Source organism: Lagenorhynchus albirostris, chromosome 13 (genome assembly GCF_949774975.1).
Source record: "Lagenorhynchus albirostris chromosome 13, mLagAlb1.1, whole genome shotgun sequence".
Taxonomy (NCBI): Eukaryota; Metazoa; Chordata; class Mammalia; order Artiodactyla; family Delphinidae; genus Lagenorhynchus; species Lagenorhynchus albirostris.
The window spans coordinates 49324966-49348759 of NC_083107.1; the positions used below are offsets into that span (position 1 = coordinate 49324966).

Below are 23794 nucleotides of genomic sequence, written 5' to 3' on the forward strand. Positions count from 1 at the left end.
CATGTCAAGATGATTTTAAAGTTCTAGTAATTAAGACAGTATAGCATTGGTGCATGTAGAAAGGATGATGGTCTATATATAAAAGAGCTTAAATGCAAACCTATGCAAAATAGTAGTTACTTGAGATGTGATAATTTTACAAATGAAAGAAAAAAAAGAGGGTCTATTCAAAAAGCGGTTCTGGGAAAATTGTTTATCCATGTGGATAAAAACCATATGCCATTGAATAATACCGAAATTGGGTTCCCGACACGTACCACACATAAATATTAATACCTAATAAATTAAAGACTTAAATGTGCAGAGTAAAACTATAAAAGTTTTAGAAGAAAACACAGGAGAATATTTTTATGGCCTCAGAATAAAGAAAGATCACAGGAGAATGAAAACATAAATGGTAGTATATTTATATAATGGAATATTACGCAGTAGTGAAATTTTACAAACTACAGCTACATATAGAAATACGGAAGGTCCTTTAGAATGTCATAGTGTAAAATAGCAAGTAACCAAAAACTAGTTAAGAGTAATACAATTTGTATAAAACTCAAAAACAAGCAAAATTAAGCAATATACTGTTTGGAGATGCATACTTTGGTAATAAAATTAATTTTAAAAACAAAGGAATAATAAACACAAAATTCAGATTAAGGGTCACTTCTAGGCATAGGAACATGAGAGGGATAAAGGAGAGACAACTACATAGATGCAATGTCGGTGGCATCTACTTCTTCAGTCTACAACTGTTCTACTATCTTGCTTAATAATTTACATTTACCTTATATATGTCATCTGTCAATTGTGAAGAGGACATAGTTTTAAAATCAAAATCTCAGTTAAAAAATGTATAACTCATTTATGCTCAAATTTATGCTCGTTATATGAGGACTAATTTAGTTATAACTAGAGCTCTCCAACATCTCAGTGGGGATTTGTGGGGTAGGTGTATGGGTGAGAAGTTCAACTGGTAATGAGTTTTTTGGTCAGTGGAGTTATTCAAACAGAGGTAAGTCAACCCCTTTACATCAATGTGGATATTTTAAAGTAAACTTAAGCCTTAGTTAATTTATTGAATTAAGACCCTTCCACATCTGAAAGACTATGACTCCATGCATCGATTGGTGAATGAAATAATTTAACTGTTCATGTTAGCCAGAACTGCTGGCATATAGAGTCTATATAGATACTGCCTTGACCTTCCAGTTCTGGAGTTAGAATGAATCAGTTGCTCCCAGAAGAAGCCAGGGAACAACTTCACCCTAAAAGTCACTTGCTTCTGTTTTTCCCTTAATGATTATTTAATCCATTCATCATATGTCATTATTCCTTGACGAGCTAGTAGAGAGGAAGAAAGGAGTGGGATCAATATATACTGCTTAGCATTTTCACATAACTCAATTTTATGCAACTAATTACTTAAAGATAGTGTTGAAGCTAATTTTAGCAAGTAATAAGCTTTAGGCAGGATCTTAGAGAATATTCCGCCTTTTAAACTTCATAGGTTCTGGAGTTGAAAGTTGAAGCCCCTTTACTGACAGTGTGGCCAAACGTTCCTCAGATCCTCGCCATCTCCTTGATGGCGAGCGTCAACAAAAGCGCCACGATCGTCACCTACAGAGAACATGTAAAACTAAGTTAAAAGCATAGATTAAATAAATTCATTTGTGCCAGCTTGCAAAAGGCAAAGGCAATCTTCAGAGCCTGGAAATGAGAGAAGCCAGAAAGGCTATGCCATAGAGAGTGGACAGCCGGCATCTACTAAACCCCGCTGAAAACACAGCCCATTCCACAGGTCGCTCAGAGGAGTCAGTTATCTCTGTGGACTCCCCTCTCAGAAGTGCCTTCTACCTAACACGATCTGTCTGGGGCTCACTAACCCACTGCCTGTCTTCCGAGCAACACCATTTCTGGTTAGTAATTCCAGCAAGGAAGAGGATCAATGAGTACAACCCAGAAGTTCTGGTTTTATATCAAGTGGACTAGAGGAAGACGCTGAGGCCAAGACTGGAAACAGGTCTCTGCCCTTCACCCAGTGACACTCTTAATGATGTTTCACATTCCAGACTGTGTCTTTTTTGGAGAAAGTCAAAGTCGGTGACCAGTCATGTCACTGGTTTGAGAAAAAAACAGTGACCAGGAAGGACATTTCTACAGTCAAATTAACATAAACTATTCCAGACATGCATCAAGGTTCTATTTGCCATCTTCCTTGGGTCAGGGTGTAATAAACTCAATCAAGAAAGATAAGGGAGTAACTTATCTTGCTTCCCCTAAAATCAATGCTAGCACACAGGCATTTTGCTATTTGTCTGGAAGTGACCGAAGGGTGGGGGGGGGGGAAGCATCCCTGGGTGGGTCACGTGACCCTACCAGCTCCCAAGGCAGATCTCTTCTCACAAGGGCTCGGTGGGGAGCCTCTGAAACCTGTGCCGGTTTTTCTCTGCAGACGCAGGAAGAAAGCAGGTGGGATAAATAAACATGGCCTTGCTCCTAGTGGCCTTGCTCACATTCCTGAGCTTGGGCTCAGGATGTCATCATCGGATCTGCCACTGCTCTAACAGGGTTCTCCTCTGCCAGGAGAGCAAGGTGACAGAGATTCCCTCCGACCTCCCCAGGAATGCGGTTGAACTGTGAGTATCAGAGACAGTGGGAACGACAGCGTGGCCGGTATTTGTGTGTTGCATGCTATTATTATTTTCACATTGGACTGATAACTGTTGGGCTAAAATATTTCGGCCCTGACCAAAGGCTTACATAAAACAAACTCCCCCGGCCCAACACTCCCGCCCTGCGGTTCCCTAAGGATCGTAGTGAGACTTTGTCTTAGAATTGTCGGGGAAGGGCAGCACAGAGACCCAAATCCAAATGCAAAGGGAAGAGTTTTTCGTTGTTTTCAACACTTCTGCTCTTGGGTGCCATAGACTCTTTGGTGAAACCAGAAAAATAAAACTAAGAAAAATCAGAAACCTAGAAGAGTTAGGGTTGGAGGGAGAAAGACGCCTTCGATTTAAGTGGAAAGCACGGTGTGTTTCCTGAGGACACTGAATTCAAGAAGGCAAGAGTCACTACTGCTTGGGAGGCACCAGCAAGTAATCCCTGAACTGAGACTCTGCTTCCTGGGGAAAAAGGAATTGTAAGAGAGGGAAGGGGTGTGAAAAAAGGAAGAAAGAAAAGAGAAAAGGAGGCAGAGAGGGATGGAGAGAGACAGGATAATCTTTCATACCCCTGGGAAAATGCGATTCCCAACTTTAGAGTTTTACTGAACTATTTTAATAGGAAGTAGATGGACTCTAAGAATTGGACAAGATCTTAGACATCATTTCACTCTATCTCTTTACTTTGCAATGGAGGAATCCGGGGTCTGGAGAGTAAAGAGAATTGCCCAAACTCTCACAATGAGTTGAGACAGAGCCTAAACTAGAAAGCAGGCCTTTCGCCTCACAGTCAACTATTCTTCCCTTAAAGTCCCATGTCCACTGCATTAGAGCAAGAGGAAAGCGGAACTGTTTAATTGTCCAATTACTATTGATATTCCCCCCGAGAACTGGCAAGTGGTGGCTGAGAGACTGTAGATCTGCTCAGTGGTTTTATCCCAAGGATTTGAAACAGAAGCTGCTATTCTGGAAGCCTGTTTTAATCTTGGTTCCCCAAAGCTATGCATGACTCTTATGTTACTGCAGAAGGTGGTCACCTTTTTGTTTACCAATTACCTTACCTACACTCAAACACGATGGTGCTGCACTTCAGATTTCCATTCAGGGACAAACGGCCGCAAGACTGACTAGGTTCTGCTTGTTCCTTTTTCCCTTGACATCACAAGCCCTCCATTCCTACCCAAAGGCAGCTGCAGCGGCAGGGAAAATAAGCGACCAACTGCGTGTTCTGGCTGAACCGCCTCAGGTGGACAGCTACTCCCGATTATAAGGAAGAACGCACCTATGCACAGTCTGCTTTGTTACTTGATCATAAACACAGGAGGAAGCCGGTGTACCTGAGCTCCTGTAAGAAGTCACCCATTCCTAAGCGACTTTGAACAATTACTGAACCTCTTTTGAGCCTCAGGTTCCTAACTTCTAGAGGGTTTAATACGACCTGCTTAGTCGGATGGTGGTGAACGCTAAATGATACGGCCCCCCAACACACACACACAATTTCTACCTCTCCTGGCCCTTCTCTTTTTTCAATGTTTCCCCATGGGCCAAGCAGCGCCAACCAGTCGCTAAAGCAGACAGCCTCTAACGAGACTTAATTTTACGGTGATACTCCTCTCTCCAAAACTCCCTTCTGTGCTAGGCTGTCTGCTTTCTGGTATCTCTTTACTAGAAGAGAGAATTTTTTTCATTCTGCATAGAACAACAGGGAGTAGCCAGATGTGAGCCGCAGTCTGTGGAATGCCCACTTCTGATTTAGACTATAGCTGAGAGTGGCTAAATATTTCTGGCTTCAGTAGGGTTTAGGCAGCCTGAGACAACATAGCACCGTGAATAAAGTACTCAACTAGGTGAGCAGGGTCAGGAATGGAGGGAATTCTCAGGTTATAGTCACAGGTGGGCCTTTAATTGATTATGACAAGTCAGAGATGGAAGAGTGTGGACTCCAGATCGCAAGAGACCTGGGTTCTAACCCAGACTATGACACTGCTTTTTGTTCTATCACGTGGGCTCTTGGCTGTATCATGGAAATTGCAATGTGTACCTTTTTCAGAGTTGCTGTGAGGATTAAATGGAGGATTAAAACATCCAGCACAATGCCTTGCAAGTGGCAGGGGAGGGGGGGATTGCTGTTGCTTTCGTCATCTGTAAAATACTAGAGAAAAAAACACCACAGAGGGCATTCAGGATGATCAAATGAATCAATAGGAATGAGAATGCTTTGAAAAATGGATGTAAAGCGCTTCATAACTTTGAGATAGTTTACAGCAACCCACTGATTTAAGAATAATCTCCTCCTCCTCCCAGTGGCCAGAGCTCTCCCTCTCCGTTCCCTTACTTTCCGAGTAAGAAAATGTGTTCCTTTAGGCTTTCAGTATTTTCCAAGAACTCAAGGACCAGGTTTCATCCTGATCATGGTCAAAGGGTTTTTGATTTCAGACTTAACTTAGAAACTCAGCTTTACCTGGGGGCAGTCAATGACTCTAGAAAGGCCCCTTTGATCTCGCTTAATTCTTCCTGGAGTTAGAATTTCTAAGAAGAATGTGAGCACCCATTCAAAACTTGAAATTTTAAGTCTAAGTGACTGTGTGGATACAGATATCTTTTTCTCCAGCGGGGTCAGATGGCCACAATACTAGAAGAAAAGACTCCACTGATGGCCATTCTTGGCGTAGGGAGATCTGTACTGAGATTATATTATAGGCTGCCTGTGTTGACCCCTCTCCTCACAGCAAGTTCCTGTATCTCATTGCCATCTCAACTGACCAGCACTTACTTCTAATTATCTAATTATATTTTTCCCTTTTATTTTCTTCCTTTGCTATATATTCCTTGTTTTGCTGTTTTGGTTTAGATCACTAGCCATATCCCATAACCATAGACTATTGTTTAGATAGGAACTAGTTTAGTCTTTCCTTAGTAGGTCCTTCGTTCGGAGGGATGTTATCAGTATTATGCCGAAAGGAAAGCCTTTCGCTATGCCAATAAGGTTCTGTGATCTCCAAGAGGAAAATAGATTTTTTGATGCTTGCAAACAATTTCAATTGTGGAATTTTTTCTTTAAGAGCGTCTTCCAGGATTAGTATTCTGAGAACAGTTTGAGAAAGGCTGGTTCGAAGTTGGTCTATCCAACCCCAGCCACCAGTACAGATCCCCTGTAAAGTCTGCACTGCAGCCCAGATCCCCTGACTCCCAGTTCAGTGCTCAATAACAGCTAAAGGTGGACCTCTGGCTGATTTTCATTGCTTTACGCCTGACAAGCAACTATTTAAGACCACCATGTGCCCTCATGAAGGAGATGGTTCTGAACTATGGACTAAAGCCACAACAGAACTAGGTGTTACTCTTTCAGAGGTGTAGAAAGGGATGGATTATAAAACTACTAAAGCCACTGTTGACTTCTTCATTTGTTGAATATTGATAATTCAATTCACCTCATCATGTAGGTTTCATGTTTCCAATTGCCCACATCTAATGTTTTACAAACTCCCTTCATACTGCTACAAGAAGTAATTCTTTTTTTTCTTTGCCATCTTCTTTGTTTGGGATCTGAACATCTAAAGCCTGGATTAAATAATTATGTGCTAATCTACCTCCTTGCTACCAATCTCTCTCTTCTCCAAACCAGCCTGAACATCATCATTCTAGGCTTCTCCATTAAACACCACTGCCACCATGTTATGATTCCCTAGTTCACAATCATTCCGTGGCTCATCTTTCTGACTTTACCTCTCACCTTTCACCAACAGGAACCATCTACTCCGCCAGGTTGATAAAGACTTGCTCTCAAGCTCAGTCTGTGTCCCGGGGTGTTTATGTCATACATATGTCATACATATTACATGCTTATGTAATCTTCAATTACTTCTTTGTCTCTTGAAATCCAACCTACTTATCATAAGCTTACTCAAAGGTTGCTTCCCTGACCATTACATTTTCATTTAATCTGAATCCCGGTGCTGTTCATTTCATAATCTTGCTTTGCCCTTAGTTTTTCGTATGTATCTTATTTCCGCAACTGAAGTGAAAATTTCCTTTGTACTCCTTATTGTGCCTGGCTCAATGCAATGTAGTTTCTGGGGCCTCGATTACATGTAGAACAAATGGTACAATAAATAAGGGGGAATTGCATCTATTTATTTGCTCCGCTCCTCAGTATCGAAGAAAAGATTCTTATAAAAGATGATTATTGCTCTCCCTGTGGTGAACTACTATAGGATTTGATAGTTTCCTTGTTTTCTTCGCTTTTTTATGTGTGTATTTTTTTTAAAATGCCTGGATATCATTCTGGAATCCATTAATTTATTCAGAAAGAGAGATACATAGACTAGAAACAAAGTCTACTGAGTTAAAAGCTGAATATTCTATATTTTAGGCACGCCACTCAGTTCTCTTGACTTAATAATACCTGTCTATTTCTAAAAAGCATACTGAAAGGATGAGTGAAATTACCTAAACAAAATCACTTGAAACCAGATAAAAATGTTCAAAGAAATATAATTTTTGCCAATTAAGGTCAAATTCCAAAGCCTGAATGTTAGGTTTCTTGTGTTTCCCAGATGTGCTTTGATTATTGTAGTCTGCTTGGATATTAAAACCAAACACCCCACTGTGCAGATTGCTCTGGGTGCCCATATCTGGAGACTCTTACTGTCTTGTTTAGATATTTCTTTGAAAGAAACAAACAGCACAGTTTTCATGCTAATGCATACATAAGCTTTCCTCTCAAAACAAAACCCTGCACCTGCTTTAGTGAGAAATGATATGTCTATGTCCAACATTTGTAATTTAATTGGACTGGGATAAGGTAGGTTTATATTTCCTGCAGAGGAATCAGAAAAAGGAACAGCTATAGAATGCAGTAACTTGAAAGGGGAAAAGTAAAAATTATATTGCAGCGGAAATAAATTCTTTAAAGTAGAAGATGAAATCTACTCTGAGAATTGGCTAAGAGCTATAATTTACAGAGTCATTGCAGCTATTGAAAAGTAAGGGTTTGATAGTGTAGAACTGCACTACTTGGTGATGATAAAATCCCCTTGCTTACCTAAAGGTCAGTGCTGTCCTTCCTCCCCCAAGTCTTCTGCCAAAGAAGCCTAAGCTTCAGAAGCAGGAAATCTTGGCAGCAAATGGAAAATTCATTTAACGTTTGATTTTCCTTCTCCAAAACCACTAATTGGGTTATCCAGTCACTGTGGTTGATTGGACTATTTATTTTTAAGCTGTTAGATTTAAACTCTCCAATTTAGCTTTATTTAGACTAGATTCTAGCTTATATATCCCATAAGGTCACCTAGGAAAGAGAGTAATTATTTTTAATTGCTTAGGATCTGATGATCATAATGAGAATTGGACGTTTCTTCTTAATCTGACCTCTCCCTGAAGTATCTCTGGGCATGTTTTGGGTCTCTGACCTGAACATGTTATTACCTTGTTCTTTCATATGGAATATGGCAACTGATCTGAAAGTCTTCAAGGGATGTTCAAAAACTCTTTTTGGGTAAAGCAACCAAACCCTTGCCATAGACCTGAAGTCAATTATAGTTTTAGTCTCAGGAGTGGCTAACGTCTACTCTCTCTCATACCCTCTCCCAGAGTTGGCTCTCTTTTCAGCTAGAGCCAACACACAGCCATCACAGAATCCTGTTATCACAAATCTGGAAAACATACAGCATGAGCCAACTTTTGTATCTCCTTGATGCTAAGATTGATGAAAACTTCTAAGAAATAGGAACCCTAAGAGTTCAGCTGTTTCAATGAATCAGAGAGATCAATTGAGGATATGGGAGAGAAAATTCATCAGTAGATTGGTGAAAGGTGGAAGTAAAACAGTGCTGAGGTTTCTTTCAATTTTAAAATGCTTTGATTTTACAAACACCTTCAGGCATCAAACTTCCCAAAAGCAACAGGCTTTTTCTAGGCCTCCAGAGTCCAACACGTATGTAATTCCTAAATTTCTGTATTTCAGTTGTGGGATTTTGAAGGGGGGTGTGGTTCTTAGGCTTAACAGACAGTTCTGTTAAGTTCTGTTATTTATAAATGCAACACGGAAAACCTCCCCACAGACACCTCTCTATGGTTACTTTCAGTTTGGGGTCTTAAACAAAGACTTTGTGAGGGATCCCAGCTCCAAAAATAACTTTGTAACTAGATAAAGAGAGGCTGATTGGAGGTCATGGAACATTTCATACAGAACCTCCTGGAATAGAAGGGCATTGAAAAAATAAAAGAAGAGCCAGAGCCTTGAGCATAGATTTCAGGAGTGGCCCCAGGATAAAATATCCTGTCCCTTCTAAGAAAGTCTACTAAGTTTTGGTTCAGAAGATAGGATCACATCCCTAGAAGACAGGGTGCCTGTACTTGTGCTTCACTCATCAGCTCAGGGTAACAGCTTCTGAATCAGCCTCTATGCCTTCAGCCTTCTCCCCTCCCAACCCTCTGCTCTGAGTCCTGGCTCTGGTTTAATTCTTCTGTGGGCTCCAATGCCCAGATTCAGGACAAAAGTCCAAAGTCATAAGTTTGACATTAAGTTCCTCCATATTTTGTCCTCAAATTTAAGTCTCCTGTCATCTCTCTCAGCTTCTAGCCTTTCTGCGCTTTGCTCTATGGACTATTTCCTAATCCCCAGCTCCCAAACATACCTTATATTCCCCTACCTAAATACTATTATTTTCTCCAACCTGAAATGAATCCTACTCTAATAGAGTCAGCTTTTGAGACCAGGTAAGACGCTCATTTTTCATGAAGTTTTCTTTCAGCATCAAATATTTATTGATTATATTTGTGCAAGGCACTATACTGGACACTTGGGAGAAAAGACTCAATAGGGGAGGCACGGGGCCTGTTCTCATGGAGCTGCTAAAAGAGAAGAGTATCAAACAAGAAACGACAATAATGCTTTTCCTCACTTTTACCCACAACAATAAAAATCCCCCTCAGAACCCGGAACGGTCACTGTCAAAACCACTCATTTGACAATTAACTGCAAGTTGCCTTGTACAATCTGAAATCATAGATTGTGAGGGTTGGAAGAAACAGATGCCTAATGAAGGCCAATGAGGAGACGTCTGCCTGCCTGATGCCGGAGAAAAAATGGATGCGAAGATGGGTGTCTGCCTGTCCCATCTACAATAGATTTGCTCTTTTGACCACCTAGGGTTGATTTCAGGAGCTGTGCAGGGCCACTTCCAGACACTTTATTTTTTTAAAAGGTCAGAAACTCCTATCTTTATTTTACAAGGAAAACACAGCCCTCAAATAAAACAGAACGACAAATGAACACCAGCAAATTTATGGTAAGGCTTAACTGGCAGACGTCCAAATATTTAAGTTTGACTAGAAATTTTCAAATTGGGCAAATACAAGGGTCTGGGTCCTTTGAGTTGGGATAGAGGAGAAGGGTACAGAAGGTGGAAAACAGCACCAAAAGTGGAATCTTAGGCTACACTGTTTTCTTTGCTACCCTCATAATTTCCCAAAGCTGCTTGTGCCCGTGAATACTATTAAGTGATATTGGGGAGACAGTGGGTAAAAGGAGTTTACGTGTCAATGCACAGTGTATGACAGCTTCCCTTCAGAGCAGCTGAACGTCATCTAATCTGGTAATCACACAGAGTTAGTCTTAACAAAGCCCAGATGTCTCTTCTGAAAATGATATACCTTAAAAACGTCTACCTTGGCATAAGCAGGCCACTAATAAATTCTTGAATGCTCTAGAATTTATAAGCAATTTCTCTTCCTTCTAAATTTCAAACTGTTTTTGCATGGCTATGTTTAGAATAGAAAAACAAATTGAATGCAAAAAAAATAAATGATCACTCTCCATCATCAGATCACAGCCTGAGCAAGTATCAACAGTCAGCCCCAAACCCTTCCACTGCCATATGCCCACCAAGGCTAATTTCCGCTCAGGGCAGGAACGAATTTAATTGGTGTTTCTTTATGGTGTTTCTTTCTTCACTTAATTGGTGTTTCTTTTATGGGCAAGCAGTGTAGACTTTCCATAAGTAAATATATTGGGGGTGGGGTGCAGCAGAAAATACAAGAAACACTCTTTTAATTTAGAAAACAAACTGGAAAGGCAATGAAAGCAAATATGAGATTTATGGTGAACAGCAAAGCGGTCATCTGGAATCCTGCACACAGTAGCAAAATTGTTTATCAGGCCCCTGATTGTGAAAATCGGCTGAGCTCCTTCAATAAGAACATACCGTCTTAGAATGGCATCTGATTCCCCCAAACAAATATTAGGCACAAGAGGAAAGAGAACAAACGGTTGTGATAACCAGATAGGAAAATTACAAAGTAGCTCTGGAAGCAGAGCTATAGGGTAAGAAGAAACAAAACAAGAGCCACAGAAGTATAAATAAAAGGAGGGGCTGGGCCACTGAGTCGGGGAATCACTGTGTCAATATCTAGGTCTTGCCTCTTGGGCTGGGCAAAGTCCCTGGAGAAGATTCTTCCAAGCTCCTACCTGGAGAGTGAAGCCCTACTGCCAGCATTCTGATGGCTGGGGAGAAGGGCTGGGGGTCTCAGCATCCGGCAGCCATAAGTGGTCTCTGTGATCTCCAGTTCAGAAACTCTCTATTCTACTCTCTTTAAAGAATAAACCTATCTGCCTATGTTTTCCTCTCGGAGTCTTATGGTTTCTGCTCCTATATTTAGGTCTTTAATCCGTTTTGAGTTTATTTTTGTATATGGTGTTAGAGAATGTTCTAATTCTTTGTTTTACATGTAGCTGTCCAGTTTTCCCAGCACCACTTACTGAAGAGATTGTCTTTTCTCCATTGTATATTCTTGACTCCTTTGTTGAAGAGTAATTGGCCACAAATTTGTTGGTTTAGTTCTGGACTCTATTCTGTTCCATTGATCTATGTGTCTGTTTTTGTGCCAGTATCATATTGTTTTGATTACTGTAGCTTTGTAGTATAGTCTGAAGTCAGGGCACATGATTCCTTCAGCTCTGTTCTTCTTTCTCAAGATTGTTTTAGCTATTTGGAGTCTTTTGTGTTTCCATACAAATTTTTAACTTATTTGTTCTACTTCTGTAAAAAACGACATTGGTATTTTGATAGGGATTACATTAAATCTGTAGATTGCCTTGGGTAGTATGGTCATTTTAACAATATCTTTTTATTACTGAGTTGTGAGAATTTGTGGTACATTCTAGATACAAGTCCCTTATCAGATGTATGATCTGCAAGTATTTTGTCCCATTCTGTGGGTTGTCTTTTCACCTTCTTGGTGGTGTCCTTTGAAGCACAAAGTTTTTAATATTGATAAAATCCAGTGTATTTTTTGTTGTTGTGATATTTGGTTTTGGTTTCATATCCAAGAATTCCTTGCCAAATCCAAGGTCACGAAAATTTATTTCTATGTTTTCTTCTGAGACTTAAAGTTTTAGATCTTACATGTTGGTCTTTGATCCATTTTGATTTAATTTTTGTATATGATGTCAAGTAATTGTCCAACATCATTTTTTGCATGTGGCTATCCAGTTGTCCCAACACCATTTGTTGAAAAGACTATTTTTCCCCTACTGAATAGTCTTGGCATCTTTGTTGAAAATTATTTTTCCATAGAGATGTGAATTTATTTCTGGACTCTAAATTCTGTTCCATTGATCTATATATCTATCCTTGTATCAGTACCAAACTGTCTTGGTTGTATGGAGAATGTTCCATGTGCACTTGAGAAGACTGTATAATCTCTTGTTGTTGTTGGGTTGAGGGTTCTATACATGTCTGTTAGATCTAGTTGGTTTATAGCATTGTTCAAGTCTCCTATATATTTGTTGATCTTCTGTCTAGTTGTTCTATTATTGAAAGCAGGGTAGTGAAGTCTTCCACTTTTATTTTCAAATAACCTATTTCTTAATTTCTGTCAGTTTTTGCTTCACATATATTGGTGCTCTGTTATTAGGTATATATATGTTTTTAACTGTTACATCTTCCTGATGGATAGAAACTGTTATCCTCATAAAATATTCCTCTTTATATCTAGCAACACTGTTTTGTTTTAAAGTCTCTTTTTTCTTATTTTAGTATAGCTACTCCAGATTTCCTGTGACTGGTATTAGTATAGCTGGTATTTGTATAGCTACTCCAGATTTCCTATGGCTGCTATTTGCATGATGTATATACTATTTCAATCCTTTTACTTTGAGTCTATTTGTGCCTTTGAGTTTAATATGTGTCCTTTAGAAAATATATGGTTAGACCATATTTTTAGTCTAGTTTGTTAATCTCTGTCTTACGACTAGATTGTTTGATCCATTCACATTTAATGTTATTACTGATATAGGTGGATTTACATTCGCCATTTTTGTTTTCATCTGACTTTGGTTTTATTTACATCTGACTTTTTGTTTTCTATATGTCTCATGTCTTTTTTCTTCCTCTATTCCTCATTTACTACTTTCTTTCACATCAAGTGAATCTTTTCTAATGTAGCTTTTAAATTTTTTAATGACTTTTTATTATATTTTTGAGATTTTGTTTTTCTAGTGGTTGCTCTAAGGTTTATCATATGCATCTTATCAGAATCAGCTAGGTTAATGAGAAAGAGAGAGAGAGAGAGAGAGCGCAAGCTGTATGGTGTGGAATATGTTACCCCTATATAGCTCTACTCCCTAACAATTAAGAGAAGAAAAGAAAAAAATTTGCAGTTATAGAGTCTTTTATAATTACATAATTACCTTTACCAATGCTTTTTGCTTGTGTGGATTTGAATTACTATCAGGGGTCACTTGTTTCAGCCTGAAAAACTTCCTTTAACATTTCTTATAAGGCAGGTCTAATAGCAACAAATTCTCTAAGCTTTTGTTTACCTTAGAAAACCTTTATTTTGCCTTCATTTTTGAAACATGGGGTTTCTGGTTATAGTGTTCTTGGTTAACAGGGTTTTTTTTTCTTTGAACACTATAAATATGTTATCCCAGCTCCACCTCTGGTCTCCATTGTTTCTGATGAGAAGTGAGCCGTTAACCTTGTTGATGGTCCCTTGTAAGAAATGAGTCATTCTTCTCTTGCTGCTTTCAAGATTTTCTCCTTGTCTTTGATTTTCAGCATTTTTACTGTATTGTGTTTGTTTATGGGTCTCTTTGTGTATATTCTACTGGAATAATATTGAGCTTACTAGATGTTTTCAATAAATCTAGGAGGTTTTCAGCTATTATTTTTCCAAATATTTTTTTCCTCCTTTTTCTTTCTCCTCTCCCCGATACTTCCATTATGCACATATTGGTGTGCTCAATTTTGTCCCATATTTCTCTGAGGTTCTTTTCATTTTTCTTCATTCTTTTTTTCTGTTTTTGGCTTGCATAATCACTATTGGTTTATTTTCAATTTTTCTATTTCTTTCTTCTGCAAGTTCAAATCTACTGTGATTTGAGACACTCGTGATTTTTTTAAATTTCATTTTATTTTAAAAAATAATTGCTATCTCTTTATTTATATTCTCTATTCAATGCAATATTGTCAGCATATTTTCCTCTATTTCTTTAATCATGCTTTTCTTTACTTCTGTGAACATATTCATAATGACTATGTTCAAATATATTTCTGTTAAATCTGACATCTGGTTATTCTCACAGGCAGTTTCTGTTGCCTGTTTTATTTTCCTGTTTCTTTGTATCCCTTTGATTTTTGGGTTTTTTTTTTCCTTTCTTTTTCTTCTTTTTATTTTTTTGCTGGAAACAACATTTCAGATAATCTATTGTAGCATTCTGGGTACTGGTTCCACCTCCATGACTTATTAGTGCTGTTTGTTTGTTTGTTGTTTGGTGACTACTAGCTAGATTATTTTAGTGAAAGCCTTTGATGTTGATTATCAAGAAGGCACAGCTTTGAATATGCCCACAGTCACCCTGGGAAGACAAGGTATTGGCAGGGCTCCCTTCCATTCTTTCCCTGACCACACCCAGATGTTAAACTTTACTACTTGCAGGCAGATTATGCTACTACTTTCAACAATTCCCAGGGCACAAATTCCTCTATAAACTAATCCAGTCAAATTGTGGCTCCTTCAAATAATCATTTACGGGGTCAATGTTTGATATCCATTCTGACCCCAGGGGGACTCCTTCCAGCTGTCTTATTCCCCCGGTTCTCTCCTGCAAACTAATTGTCCTACGTTATATATCTATTAGATCCATGAATATCCCAATTGCCTTTACCATACCTTTGCTGTTCTTGAGAGTGCTCTCAGGCTTAAACTTCTCCATCCTCTGCTGCAAATAAAATCAGTTCCCTTGGGAAGAGAATACCAGATACGCACTTCACAGTCTGCTTCTCACTTCGGGCAAAATCTCAGCCAGGGCTCTGGAGCCAGGAGTGGATTCAAAGGCAAACTTCTCTCTGAGACCCTCATTCCAGGAGTTAAACACTTGAAGGAAGGTAGAGTAACAACCTGAGATGTTCTTGGCTTGATTCTTTTGGCTTGGAACCACCACCTCATGAGCCCTGGGAAGAGTTTTGGATCTCCAATATTCTCAGCAGGCCATACCCAAGATAGAGCCTCTGGTGCACAAGTGTGCCTTGGTTAAAAAGAAAGGAGCTCCCACTTCCCAACCACACTTGCCCAGAATGCAGCCTCAGCAACACGCAGCTGGAGGCAGAATGAGAAATGCTGAAGTCCTGCTTCTCCTGGAAGAAAGCCCTCCACCTGGAAGCTGGGAAGAGACGAAACCCTGTGTTCTTGACTTCTTGCCTTCTGGAGTAGAGTCTCCACTTCTCTGAGGTGGGAGGGGAGAGGGAGGCCGTAGTTTTGATTTAAGTAACACACTCTTGCCTTTTCTTAACTAGATTTTCATAGATTTTCTTGAATAGATGTTTCCTCCTTTGCTCTTTGCCCTTAGGACCATTTCCAGAGGCTTTGAATAGTTTTCTTTCTTCTTCGGTTGGTTTGCTTTGTTTTTATAATTTTTACCAGGTTCACTACAGAGCTGGTCAGCTGAGCTCCTCACACAGTCGTGCTGAAAATCAATCACACCACTATGTTCTTGATCAAGCAAAGCAAAGGGGGAGCTGGTTGTGACTGAAAGCAGAAAAGCAGTCAGGTACCCAGGATTATCCTCTCTGAAGTTCTTGGTGTGCCCTTGAACAAAGGAGGACAGTTGGGCAAGCCAGGAATAAATTTTTCACCCCATTTTTACTTTAATGTTTTTCATATACATTATTAGTTTTAAATAATTCAGTACACATGTCCTAAATGTTGGTCTGGTGAATAGTAATGGCTCTATCACCTACCAAATAAGGCCACTAACTGCTTTCTTGGCAGGCATAACAGTTTCTTAAACATTGTAATATGGCGAGCAAAACAAGTGGAAATGGAATTATATCTGAAAGGATGGTTTCCAGGGTTGTTCTAGTTTATTAGATCAAAAGAGAAAAACAGATTTCTTTCCTCCCGAGCAGGCTAGAGACAAAATGACCTTCTCCCTGCGTGTTGACAGTCCTGACCATTTGACTGAAGTAATTTCAGCAACAGGGAGCATGCAGTTGTACCAAATGGAAAACAAGCCAAAAGCAATATCAAAATCTTGAGTTCAGCATCTTCCCCGAAAAATCACTGAGACCCTAAACAAAGTGGTACCTCATACACGACCTGCTACTACACGCATCACACCTTTATTGAATACTTACTGTGTGTACAGCCATTTGCTGGGATATAAGAGCCCATTTTGCAGCCCAGATATATGACCCTTTTAATGTAGCTGAAGAGAGTAGACACACACAGAGACATAGAAAAAGAGAACAAGGCTTTTCAAGTGATCATGTGATAACACAATAAGGACAGGGAATTCAGGACAAAATTTGACTACTGTGGAAGTTCCCTGAAGGGAGAGGTACCCACGCTCTCAATAAACAAACAAGGGTACTTCCTTGAATAGGTGAGACATGTGGTGGATATAAAGAAAAAAAGATTTAAATATGTAACAGTGAGGGAAGATGCTTAGTAGATAGAAAGAACACCTGGAGAGCTAGTCCAACAGCAGCAAATCAAAGAAATAGCTTTTTCTCCAGAAGGAAACAGTGTTGTTTCTGAATTACCAATTTCATTTCTCAAAATGTGCCAAGCACAGCACTTGGGTGAGAGTGGGGGAAATTGGAGCATTTCCATTCCAGATCTCCAAATTCAAGAAAGATTATCTATCAGGGGAAAAAAAATGTTCTGTTTTAATAATTAGTGGAGGTTTGGGTAGAAAGAACCAAGGCATGATTCAGAGAAATTTAGTGGAGTGTGTTAAATGGCTTTACAAATCTCTTTGACTGAATGCAGAACAGACTAGACCCAGCCTGATTTTGCAGTTAAGAAATACAAATTACTTAAGTCACTAGAAGTATTTTCAAATAGAATCAGTTTTTTACTCAATTATTTATTTCAATTGTCTGGAGTAGGGACTAGCTGAGGTCATATTACGCCTAGGAGATCTCTGGATCTAAAACCGTATGTTTCTGAAATAAATAATTCTTTCAGAGAAACTTACTTAAACATTGGGCTAATTTACTCTTTCACACACTAAGCAAATAGACACCAATTAGATCTAGATAACTTTTCCTAGAATTAACCTGAAATTAGCCATTTTGTTTGTTGATCCCCAACCCAACTGTTTTTCAAAAGAAAGGAAAAAAATGAATAATTGAGCATAAAACAATAAATATCAAGAAAATGTTCCAAATATTCTGCCTCTCCATCTATTGTCTTCTTCTAACTGCTTTCAAGGTGAGCAGTCAAGATCAGCTACTGATGGCAGCCCATCTACTTTTTTTTTTTTTTCTTCACATCTTCATTGGAGTATAATTGCTTTGGAATGGTGTGTTAGCTTCTGCTGTATAACAAAATGAATCCCCTATACGTATACATATATCCCCATATCTCCTCCCTCTTGTGTCTCCCTCCCACCCTCCCTATCCCACCCCTCTAGGTGATCACAAAGCACCGAACTGATCTCCCTGTGCTATGTGGCTGCTTCCCACTAGCTGTCTATTTTACATTTGAGCCTAGGGGCAGGACAGGAATAAAGACGCAGACGTAGATAATGGATTTGAGGACACGGGGAGGGGGAAAGGTAAACTGGGACAAAGTGAGAGAGTAGCATTGACATATGTATACTACCATCTACTTTTGTTTTTGCATCACTCTTAATCCAATTCCAATAATCACGATGGTGTAAGTGACACTCCAGGGGAAATCGATTCCTTTGAACTAAATACAAAATCCTCCCTCGAATCATAATTGGGACTTTTGTTGATTCTGCTGTTGTCTGAACACTTTGACAGACAGCCGACAGCCACCATCTTGTTTTCGCCGAAGTTGAGTAGCTTGTCTCCTGCAGCCTTTGGGGAAGATTTGCCAGCCTTTAGGAACAGCCCCCCTTGAGTAGGGAATAATTACAACTACTTAGATATCAGAATTGCATTTCCTAGAGACTGGCTCCATGTTGTTTTTCTCAAGATTGTTTAAAGGAAAACTCCTTTAAACCCCTAAAGGGATAGAGTCTTTTTCATTTTGTTTCTACTTAGAAAGATGTGACATCTACAGAAAGCATTTAGATTTGTAAGACCCTCAAAAACAAGGATGCCCATGCCCCTGTCTTAGGTCTGGCAAGTATCATGCATGTCTTAGACCTACCGCAAGTGATATTTCTGAATAAATGAAATGAATGGCTTGCTCTGAGTTGAACTGATGAGTTAAATTGAATTGGATTGGATTGAAATGAATTGAATTGGACTTCTCTGCACTGACAGAGTAGCTATCATGAAAGCAGAAGGAAGGTAAGGGTGTGCCATTCACTAGCTGATCAGGGCCAGAACTCAGCATGATCAGGGAGTCCAGGCCCTCCTGGCTGCTGAGGACCAGAGGTTAAGTGATTTCCCAAGGACAGATAGCAAAGTGGGAGCAGAGCAGAGCCTCCAGACATAATAACAGTAAAGACAAATAATTGGGCTTATGTGTACTGTGTAAGTAGAATGACAGGCACAGCTCTAAGTGTCTCACTGTAGCATCTTTTTTACTCCTCAGAGCAACCCCTTGGGGCAAGCCCCACTATTACCCACACTTTCAGATAAAGCAACTAGGTATCAAGCAATTAAGTAATTTGCCCAAGGGGCACATCCAAGATTTTTGGACTCAGGAAGCAAGACCCCAAGACACTGCTGTTAACCATTGCAAGACATCATGGGCAGGGAAGAAAAAGAGTTTATAACCACAGCTTAAATAAAAGTTTGAAGAAAGGATAATGACAACAATTTAAGGAAACGGAGAAACAGCAGAAAGGAGGAATTTTTTGTGCTCTTGAGGACGTGCAATTATAAACCTGTTCCAATCTCCTTAATGTAAACATTTTTAAGACATCCAGATTTCACATCTCTTGGACTTCCTGAAGTTTGACCCTGGTAGGATCTGCTGAACCCTATTGTACAGAGTGTAGGTATGTCAGGATTCTAATTTCTGGGAATGTCATAAAATAAAAGGTTTTTAAAAATAATAATCTCATATTTATATTTATCTATACTTTATAATCCAAAACATAGCCCCATAATGTTGAAAATGTTCAATTAATGTCTTGGGACACAGAGGCCCTAGTTAGTGTTGGACACCGTGTTCATACTTCCAGAACGCAGGAATACTGACATGGCGTTATCTCCCTGCCCTGTGGGCACCAAAAGGCCTGTTGTCCACTGCTGAATTTTCTGCTCCCATCAGTGAGGCGTGACTGAGTGCCTCCACTGAGCCCTGCACATAGAGGTGTTCTAACCATCGTAGAGAATCAGAACCACACACATGATTCTAATTACTGTATTCTAGTTCTGAAGATCCCAGCTCTTTAGAGTCCCTTGGCTTCCACAAGTTTGTGCAAACCCATCCTTGGTCCCTCACCATGTCTCTGGCACCTTGACGGAAGTCGACAATTTTTCTGGTGAGTTCAGGAAGCAGAGAGAAAGGACAGATGCCTCCCTGCGGGGCAGGCCTGCAGGCCATCTCTGAAACCCTCACGTTCCACCATATGATAGGTGTATCACAGGGCAAGGAGGCCAAACAGCATCTGGGAAGGATCCCAGGACTAGGCGTGAGAAGACCCGGGATCTGGTTCTAATCCCAAGAGCACCTTCTTATCCAACCTAGGAAAATCATCTAACATCTAAGGGCCTCAGTTTACGCTCCTATAAAGTCACAGAACTGAACACGAGAATCCCTGAGGTCACTTCCCTCCCCACCAAACAGCAGGAAAATTTGAGCCCTGAGAATGAACTCTGACTGAAATCATTCAACCCTTTAATAATCACACCAGCTTCATGACACGGTCACTGTCCTTCCCAGCCTACCACTTCCAGAGACTCTGACAGCTTTGTCATATGTGATTCTAGGAATCTCACCTGTGCAGTGAAAGTCCTGCATTTTTTGCCAGCCTCTTTTTTCAGGCTTGTCATGATTAAGTGGCAGCAGGGAAAAGCTAAAGGACCGGGTGTCTTTTTATTGACAGCTTGCCCTGTAGACCCTGCCCCGAGAGGAGCAGAAGCAGAGGTTAACAGAGCCCATCAGCCATCCGCAGTTTCCTAGGCTTTAGGTCTGTCAGCAGCTGACATTGTATCCTCATCACTACAGCGAGTGGCACAACGCAGGAGTGAGGGCCATTTCAGTGGGTGTGTATGTATGTGATAATTCCTGGCTTTCCTTTCCTAAGTCCAATATTTAAAACCAAGAGCCCTGGAAGTCTGAGGCAGTGGATGGCCTTAAAATTCCTTAAAGAGGTGAAGGCTGGGGTGGAGGGGAGGCACAGTAAGGATTATGAGACAGATGTAACCTTAAAGAAAACAGACCTTTATCTTCTTAAAAATCATTCCATAGTCTACAGATCGTGATTTGGATATTTAATTACATTCTTGTTTTCTGATGCTGCCCAGGCTAAACTTATGCCTGTCCCTAGCTCTCAGAATGTTACACTAAAAACTTACACTTAAAAACAAAAAAGAGCTTCTGAATAATTACATTATATCTTAGGATTAGCTTTTTTAAATGCCTCCTAATAGCTAAGCAAGTTCCCTCTGGCTACGGACGTAAACCATGTACCCTCTTTTTTAGTGATGGTTCAGGGAGGACCCTCTCTCCCCTGAAGAAAACTGCTGCATCTGTTCATTTTATCACCAACACTCTTCGCTTTGTCCTGCCCCTTGGCAAAGTCCTGGCGCTTCTACTCCATCTCCCCCTCTCCCTCCCCGCCCCCTCCCCCAGCAAGCAACTCTGGGTGGAGCTCCCTGACATCTGAACCTTGCTTGGAGGGCATGATTCCTTTTAAAACAGACTTTACGGCCATCATGTGTATAGAACATAGTGTTTATATGACTCAAGTAAGTCAGTCACTTAAATGCCTCATGCCCTGAATGTTTCTATCTCAAATCAAAATGTGGATAAAAGGAGGAAGGGAGGGAAGAAGGGGGAGAGGGAAGGAGGAAAGCACTGAGGGAAATGAGGAGAGAGAAATACTACAGTTCTTAGAGAAAACGATTCCAGTGGACTAGGCAGATAGACCCCAACATAGCTACTACATCCTTTCGTTTTATTTATTTATTTTTAAAGCGAGTGATGGTTTTATTGGCAAAATTATAATATATAGGTAGTGTAGGAAGTTATTTCAGATGACAGATTTAGTTGTTTTCCTTACAGCTAAAAACTTTAATGCAAAATTATCTACATGTGGAACTTTAGTCGCAGGCCTGGAGCAGCTGTGAAATGAAAGTGACCACACCATTCGAGTCCTTGGATAGCAGTATATTGCCCTTCACCTTCCACCCTTGTCATCTTTCCAGCTTCCACTGTAGACAGTTCCATCAGGAGTGGTACGAATACCTACTCCGTTTCTTGCAAAGATTCCAAAAGATGTTCTTGTACAGTCCCCATTTGACACAGAGGCGCAGGAGAGATTTTCCGGACTCTGCCATGTCCCCTGGGCCGCCAGCTCTGTCTACATCCTTCATTTTATAAATGTCGAAGTTGAGATTCCAGAGGGCTGAGGCAACCTTCCCAAAGACCCAGAGCCAGAATTTGGCAAAACCAAGAATGGCACCCAAGGTTTTGGACCTTGATCTTCAGCAGAAGTGAGACCTCTTCACCAGGAGGGACTTTGAAAGTGAGGCAGAGGATTGTAGGTCCAATTGAGCAGGCAACAGAAAGCCATTGTAGGCCTGGGAGCAGGAGTGTGAAGTCATGTTTCTGGAGTCTTGGCTTGAAAGTAAGTGTTCAAGACAAACTGGAAAAGAGAGAAACTGGTGAAATGGAGACCAGAACAGAGGCCATTACAGTTATTCGGTCATGAGGTGAACAAGACTCTGGACCAGAATAAAAGTAGAAATGGAGAAGAAAGGGTGGATCCAGGAGAATTTTCCAAGGAAGAAGCAACCGGATTTTGTGGTAATGAGGGTTGAGAACAAGAGACAGTCAAAGACAAACCCGACTGTCGTAACCATGGAGGCTGGCTCGCTGTTTCACAAACTTGTAGTCCCTCTGTGGCCCCATTCCTAGAGAAAGCCAGGGCCTTCCCCCACCCCTCCATTAGGAGGATGGCAGCTCTGTCAGCAACATCAGAAAGGCATCAGCTCATTCCTTTGCCAGCCAAGAACATGCACACGTAGGTCTGTCAGTCTGTTTCCAGCTCTTTTTTTTCCCATCTCGAAGGTACAAAGGAAAATGCTCAGAGCGTGCTTTAGGCAAAGCATATTTTATCCCAAAGCTGAGAAAGAAAAAAGCTCACCTTTCACGCCATCAGTGCCAGGATTCTGAAAGCACCAAGAAATGGATAAAAGAAAACAAGATGCAGCAAGTGTTCTGATTCTTCAGTTAGGCGCAATCTGAAGTGGCACGCGTGTCGCCTGGCTGAGCAGGCATCGGGGAGGAGAAATACAAAAGGAGACTGGATTGAAGTGCTTTGATGACAATTTTCTCAAATAAATAAATAAATAACTGGAAAAGCATCCCGTTCAAGAAAAAGTGGGCTCATTTTTGTCCTGAAGACACAGATCACGAGAGGATGAGGCAGAGAAGAGATGTTACCTTATGGGTATTTTTCTTAAGGGAAAAAGACCTCTGTTACTAAGAATGAAAGACTTGGGGATTTTGATATGGTGGTCCTCAGTCTTCCTGTGATGGACTTTGATGTTGAAGTTTAGATAGCTATGCATGTAGCTCTGCCCCTGAGCTGCATTTTTCATATGCACGGAGGCACTCAGAATGACAACTTGAAGGCAAAGGAAGTTATTGAAGAGTCTACCACTGATACCCAGAACTCCAGGCACGTGTATGCAAAAGCCCTCACTGAATATCTAGAATATAGTAGATACCCCCCAAAAGATTAGTCCCTTCCTGCACTGTTCTCAACTATAGTGACGCACAGGGCTACGGCTTTTAGAGACATCAAAATAGCCCAGATTTCTGTTCCTAATGGTTCTTTTAATTCATAACAATAGCTAACATTTACAGAGTATTTGACAGTTTGCAAAGCACTTCGACAGGCATTATCTCATTTGATTCTCACAATGTGCAAGTATTTCAGTCCATTTGGGCTGCTATAACAAAATACCATAGACTCGGTGACTTAACAAACAACAGAAATTTATTTCTCACAGCTCTGGAGGTTAAAAAGACCAAGTTCAAGGTGCTGGCAGATTCAGTGTATGATGGGAACCTACTTTTTGGTTCATAGCACCTTCTCACTGCATCCTCGCATAGTAGAAGGGGCAAGGTATCTCTCTGGGGCCTCTTTTATAAGGGCACTGATCTCATTCATAAGGGCTCCACCCTCATGACCTAATCATCTTACAAAGGCCCTACCTCCTAATACCATCACCTTGGGGGTTAGAATTTTAGCATGCCAATTTAGGGGACACAAACATTCAGATTATAGCAGTAATACAGAGGTTATTGTTCTGTACTGATGAGGAAACTGAGGGTCAGAGAGGTTAAATGATTTGCCCAAAAGTATACACTTTAAAATGAAAACAGAATCTGAATCCAAGGTTGCTGTGTAGACCAAAGGTAGGTTATGTAAATTACTCAGTCCGGTGTCTGTTACATAGATGCTGCTCAATAAATAGTACCACCTATATACCACAACACACAAGAACTTCACCAGAACAACTTGTCAAATA

At 40.4% G+C, this 23794-nt stretch overlaps 1 protein-coding gene across 2 annotated transcripts in view; it reads left to right on the top strand.

Moving 5' to 3' along the window:
- The first annotated feature begins 2478 nt into the window (after positions 1–2478).
- The window catches only part of FSHR (follicle stimulating hormone receptor), a 163522-nt gene continuing 142206 nt past the window's right edge, over positions 2479–23794 (top strand). For both annotated transcript variants that reach the window (XM_060168664.1, XM_060168665.1), the window contains exon 1: positions 2479–2630. In XM_060168664.1, coding sequence (XP_060024647.1) covers positions 2479–2630 — 152 coding nt within the window. The remainder of the gene's footprint in view (positions 2631–23794) is intronic.